Source organism: Pelophylax lessonae (genome assembly GCF_965119305.1).
Source record: "Pelophylax lessonae genome assembly, chromosome: 13".
NCBI classification, from domain to species: domain Eukaryota; kingdom Metazoa; phylum Chordata; class Amphibia; order Anura; family Ranidae; genus Pelophylax; species Pelophylax lessonae.
In genome coordinates, this window is record NC_138780.1 from 153,594,787 (window position 1) to 153,601,559 (window position 6,773).

At 41.8% G+C, this 6,773-nt stretch overlaps 1 protein-coding gene across 1 annotated transcript in view; it reads left to right on the plus strand.

The window, feature by feature from the left end:
• GPR132 (G protein-coupled receptor 132) overlaps positions 1 to 6,330 on the plus strand; it is an 88,064-nt gene extending 81,734 nt beyond the window's left edge. Inside the window, exon 2 of the mRNA XM_082275279.1 lies at positions 5,035 to 6,330. Coding sequence (XP_082131405.1) covers positions 5,044 to 6,153 — 1,110 coding nt within the window. The 5' untranslated portion in view covers positions 5,035 to 5,043 and the 3' untranslated portion in view covers positions 6,154 to 6,330. The remainder of the gene's footprint in view (positions 1 to 5,034) is intronic.
• The last annotated feature ends 443 nt before the right edge of the window (positions 6,331 to 6,773 follow it).

Genomic DNA, 6,773 nt, shown 5'->3' on the forward strand with positions numbered 1-6,773 from the left:
ATATAAAGTGCATAAAGCAGCTATATAACAATTACCCAATCTCTCCTGAAAAGTATACAGTATTTACAGTCACTAGGACTCCCGATGGAGCCATATCCCCAGGATCTAAAGTCACATAGTTTGTGCTGAATTACCATAAATGTTTTCTCTAACTTAAAGTGTTGCGCTAATGAAATGACATATAATAAACGAATTATGCTCAATGATAAATAAAGTCCTAAATCTCAAAGCAAGTGATGTAAAATTCCAAATATAGTGAAAAATAAAAAGAGATGATGAAAAATAATGATGAAAAAATGTGAGTTGAAGAGTCCCGTAGCCAGTGGTCAGAGATTAAATAAATCACACCCCTCCATCGCAGAAGCCAACCACCACCAATCCAGATAAGATGTGTTCTTACCAGAAGAATAGGATCCCCTATCAAGAAGGTCAAATACACTGTGGGGTTATGTAGGTAGTGTGCATATTCCAGCAAGGCTCTTGGATACAGAAGGTGTCATTCCCCAATGCAACCACAAACTCCCACAACAGAATGCAAATAAATAAAACACTATATAGTGTAAAACCTTAGAAGCTGATATTTTATTAAAGAAGAGTAACACTCACAAAATCAGATGAGAGCCAACAAGGCCCAGGCCAAGGGCGGCACTTTGCAGGGGGGGGGGGGGGGGCCACAAAAAAGCCGCACCCGCATAAAAAAAACAGCCTTCTCCAGACTCCTGCACGAAAGGAGTCCCCGACACTTGCGCTACACTTTTAGTGAAGCCCCAGTCTTTTTTAGGACGGACTGGGCCGGGTGGCAGGGCCTAGGAGACAAAACGGTCTGGCACCCCATAAAGCGGCTGCACTGCTGCCAGTATGATAATACTGGCTGGCGGCTGATGACTGGCCTGATGTTTGGACAGACCAGCGGTCGCACTTAGTACAACTGGTGGCCGCCAATACTAGTAAGTGTGAAGCACCAGTCTTATTGGACGGACTGGGCCGGGTGGCAGGGCCTAGGAGACAAAACGGTCTGGCACCCCATAAAGCGGCTGCACTGCTGCCAGTATGATAATACTGGCTGGCGGCTGATGACTGGCCTGATGTTTTGACAGACCAGTGGCCGCACTTAGTACAACTGGTGGCCATCAATACTAGTAAGTGTGGCACTGGCAGCAGGTCTTAGCAGCCTAATCCTCAGCCTACCCTCCTCTGCGGCATACTGGGCTTTTGTAGTCTTCTGGATGAGAAGTAAAGCTGGAACATATACTTTTTTTGCTCATGGTTTTTGCAACCTGTTGATTTGTCTTAGGTTTTTCTCTATAGGAACATCTTAATGCCAGTTAATCCTGCTTTATTTATCAAAATGTATTGTAATTAAACATTCACAGGTAAAAGATATTTTAGTCTGTGTATTGACATATTTTGGGGAAATTTTTGGCGTGATTAAGTCCTAATGCTTTGACTATTAAACTGGTTTGTAAATGTCACATGACCACCTTCAAAAGGAACTGTAGTTGGGCAGGTCCCCATCCCCAGTGATAAGTGGCACTGACAGCCAAGAGCGGTACCTGTGTTATCTGATCAGCATTGTATGTCCAAAAATCCACAATCAGGATTTAGCCCAACCCTATCTGCTGGCCCAATGTGATATCATTTAGGGGTATTTTAGCAGGGGAATATGAGCACTTCCACCACTGGAAGTGCTTTTGTTATCACTTAGCACTGGCATTTGTTCTGACATCATTTTGAGATGTTTCAGTGATCATTCAGAATTCATTGACAGGTGCACTTGACCTCCTTCTGACCTGCATTTACCTGTACTTAATGCAGGTTTTGTATTTCAATAGTGCAAAAAGTGGTCACCGCCTCCACCTATAACTGGTCTTAGTGGTAAGGAGCACTGGAAGGGCAGACGCAGATCAAAAAAACGAAGAGATTTCCAGTCACAACTTACCAACCAGCCAGCGACCAACCGAATTGACCTGTCTAACAGTATGCGTTAAAAACAGGGGTTTGGTTGCACACATTTGCAAATACATGCGTAAGCTGCAGGCCCGACAAGGCATCCTGTGATCTGCAGTCCCTAATTTTTGAATTTAGAGTAGAATTTACAATTTTTAGAGTTCGGGACTGCAGATCACAGGGTGCCTTGTCGGGGCCTGCAGCTTACGCATGTATTTGCAAATGTGTGCAACCAAACCCCTGTTTTTAACGCATACTGTTAGACAGGTCAATTCGGTTGGTCGCTGGCTGGTTGGTAAGTTGTGACTGGAAATCTCTTCGTTTTTTTGATTTGTATTTCAATAGACTTGCATAGGTATGGAAAACCTACTTGAAGCAAGCAAAAGCCTCTCAACACAGATTAAGGTCCATTCACACCAGCCGCTGCGTTGGTGAAGCCTAAAGAGGAAGGGGTGTGGTTTGCAGATAAAGGGGGGTCTTAAACAGGAAAGGGTGTGGTCTTGATAGGAAGGGGTGGGACATATTTAAATTAGGGGGTGCAAGAGTTTAGTCAGGCCTAGGGCAGCAAAAAACCTAAATACACCACTGGGTAGCGCGATGACGTGGAAATGTAACTCGTAGGCCGGAGTTATTATTTTTTTTTTATGTTTTTTCTACTCTTGGTTGTGATAAATATCTAAGCTGTGTTTGAAGCTTATCATATTATGATGTTGACACAAGCACAGTAATATTTTTGTTTTTATTTTGTTCTCTCTAACTTGTTGCAGCTTTTATGTTTAGGGAATGATGTGCATTTATCCATTGCAACCAAACAGAGATCAGAACCAACTAAACAGTAAAAGTTGTTTTATACTTGGTTATTTATGGTAATTAAATTTAGTATAGCATTATCGTCCTTTTTGTATGAAGACCAAACAATCAAGGTGGATCTGTTATCACTGCAACTATGTAAAAGATGTGTCAGCAGATCTCTTCAGTTATGTTGTACAGCAGAAGTCTCCAAACTATGTAGGCAAAGTGCCAGTTTACTTTCCTTCAAACTTTAGGGGGGGCAGTGGGAGTAAACTATGTCCCATTATTGGTTTCAATGGGAGGAATTGTGCTCCATTGTTGGTATCAATGAGAGGAATAGTGTCCCATTGATGAAGTCATTGGAAGGAATGGTGCCCCATTATTGGTGTCAGTTGGAGGAGCAGTGTCCCATTGATGATGTCAGTTGGAGTAATAGTGCTCCATTGTCCCATTGATGGAGTCGGTGGAAGGAATGGTGCCCCATTATTGCTGTCAGTTGGAGGAGCAGTGTCCCATTGATGATGTCAGTTGGAGTAATAGTGCTCCATTGTCCCATTGATGGAGTCGGTGGAAGGAATGGTGCCCCATTATTGCTGTCAGTTGGAGGAGCAGTGTCCCATTGATGGTGTCAGCTGGAGAAATAGTGCTCCATGGTCCCATTGATGGTGTCAGTGGAAGGAATGGTGGCCCATCATCAGTGTCATATGGAGGAATAGTGCCCAGAGGATTCAGGCAAGCAAAGGGCCACATCTGGCCCCTTGGCCAAAGTTTGGGGACCACTATTGTAGAGAAACCCATAAGCCCCTAAACCCAAACCAAAAATGTGTTCATGGCCCCACTCCCTCCCGATTCCTGAGCCTCTCCAGTTGTCTATGAGGCTGACCTTCACACCAACAGAGAGGCATGGGGGTGGACAAGTTTTAGGTTCTTATTAGAACTCATTAATGGTATATTGGAGAATACCGGCTATAGGGGCTGTCTGTCTGACACTTTGTACCATCATTTATTTGTAAAGAAAGGTAAAATTTGACAAGGCAGTACAGCCTGAATTTGTGATAAGTAATGTGCACTAACCTATCATAATCAATCAGATGTTACTTTTTAGAGGCTGCTGTCTAAACAACAAACAAACTACTGACTGATACTGATACTGACTTCTATACTCAGTCTGTTGGTAGCAATTTGCTCTTCATAGTATTTGATTATTACCCAAGTTGAAACATTGGGCTCTATAATACGTGTACATGTTGCTAAATATTTCCTGAATATGTATTTTCTCTACTCTGGGCAATCTATCAGTTTTAATCTACTACACTAAATTTCAGCAGAAATAAAAGAAATATATTCTGTATTCCCGAAGCCTTCAAACCAGACTACCAGAAGATTCAGCTTTATAATAACAATATTTAATAAAACTTAGAGGTATACCAAAAATGATCAAAACTAAAATCTAACATGGCAGGCATCTCCTTATTTAGGCCCTGCAGCCTCTCTCAGCCTCTTTAGAGTTTGAGACTTCCGAGAGTGTTGGATGTCTGTGTCCTCCTCTGCACGCTATTGTTCTGTCCATCAACCCCTACATTATTGCATAACAGCCCTAGCTCTCTATTGCAGAGGGCCTTCATTTGGGAATTGTTAAGTAACTAACAGGGTCACTTTAATAAAATTCTAACCCTTTATGATTTTATGCTGCCATCTGGTGGTCTGGTTTAATTGATATTGGGAAACTACAATGTATATGTTTTAGTGTTAAAATATAGTGCAATACATTTAGTATCTATGCACACTGGGTAGTAGAAAAATACCAGAACTGCTGGCAGAATAAAGCAGCATAAAAATTGTGCCTATGTAGCGTATTGTACATGCGGTTACTAACATTTGCGTATAAAAGAGCTGTTCCCCAAAACACTTAACAACGCTTGATACACCTAAACACCATGCTTAGGTTCATCAAGCATTCTTTGTGTGCCTGAAAGCTCTTCTCAAAAATAGACCCATGATAGGGGGCTTTTTTTAGCCTGTAAATGCTACTCTACAAATATGCCTAAAAACGACCAAATGTGCATAGGCTAACATAGTGTTGCTTCTACATGCTGAACGAAAAAAATGCCAAATGTCTGTATAGGCAAAATTGTTTTGGCCCAACGTGCATAAGGCCTTAGGCTTTTGCATTAACCACACAGTTTAATATTTAGTACAGGGACATTTGGGGGTCTTCTTATGGCTTTAGCTCTAGTGGATTTGTAGAGACTTCAGATAGTGTAATATTAATTTCTGTTATGTTCTCTTTTCCAGTTGCTGAAAATGAATGTTTCTGGGAATCTAAACCTCACAATGGTGAACTCATCCAACATCTCAATCCCTGAGCCAAAGTGCCATCCACCATATGATGACAGCAAGTTCTTTGTGATAATCATGTACAGCATTGTCCTGGCTATTGGCCTACCAGCTAATATTTTGACCTTGTGGTTGACACTTCTTCAAATATATAGGAAGAATGTTCTGGCGGTTTACCTGTTCAGCTTATCCCTAAGCGAAATCATGTATCTTGGGACTCTACCACTTTGGATCCTCTATGTACAGAATGGTCATGAGTGGCAATGGGGCCCCTTGGCATGCAAGATAACAGGCTTTATATTCTTCAACAACATATACATAAGCATTCTCCTTTTGTGTTGTATCTCGGTGGATCGTTATATGGCTGTGGAATATGCCTTGGAGTCCAGAGGGGTTCGGCGCCAGAAAATTGCCATTGGCGTCACTGTCACTATCTGCAGTGTGGTGGCATTGACCCACTCCCCGGTTTTCAGGCTAAGTGACGGTGACCAAACAGGAAACCAAACCACCTGCTTTGAAACCTTGCCAGTACCATCACACATTGCTTACTTTTATGTTGCCAGGTTCATTATTGGCTTCTTGGTCCCTTTGTTGATCTTGATGTACACCAACTACATCATCAAACGAAGGATTGAGACAAGTGGCAGCTTTACCAGTCAGCAAAAAAACAAAGTAAAGTATTTAGCTATTGCCATTATCATCATTTTCATGATCTGTTTTGCTCCATACCATGTGGTGTTACTCATACGAGGAATCGCTTATTTCTTTTTAAAAGACATAAACCTCTGTGATTTCGAAGAGAAGATGTACACCATCTATTCTATATTCCTTTGTCTTGTGACTGTAAACAGTGTTGCTGATCCTTTTATTTACGTCTTGGTCAGTGAAAATGTCAGGAAGGACATCTGTAGAGCCATGAGGATTTGGAGAAGACAATTATCACTTAACACCAAAAGTGACAATAGTACTTACCCGCATAACCACAATTCTCGGGACCTGCCTTTGGATAAGGACTGCTCAACACACAGTGGGCTCGGTATCATAGACAAACGGAAGGACAGATATTATTCCCATTAACTGGGGGTAGAGGCAAAATGATAAATCAAAAGACTATATGTGTGATACTTAATATTTGTATGTGTATTTATATTTTATTTATTGTTTTCTTTTATGCGGGTTTTTGTAACAGACATTTTTGGTGCCTCAATAAATCTGCTACATTGTTTCAATTATATAATACTTTACAGATCATATTCCATTGGAAACCACTGTGTTCATCAAGAACTACTCAGTGGTGTTCCGGTGTCAGATTACCTCCTTTTAGTTTTAGATAAAGTGGGGAAGAGTTGGGACCTCTGTCCGGTTTTTAGTGCTTATTGTGTAGCCACTGCAGAGATTTTCCCTCACTTACTTCACTATCGTACCGCAAAGCTCCTTTCTCCAGCACTACCTGGTGATATGGGTACAGGGAAGCATGTGACCTTCCCGATGACAGTGTTTGGGCCTAGGGGCCAAGTACTGTCCAATAGCCAATAGAGTGATGTCACTCTTCTCCCTGGTCACTGAATTCAGTGGCAGCTGCGACCAATGAAGGTGTGGAGGAGTGCAGGTAAGTGTTTAAGGTAGGTATAGTGTACAACGTATGAGTACAAGAAGGTCAAAGGGAGGCTTTGTAGAGATGTAGCACTACTCCTGTA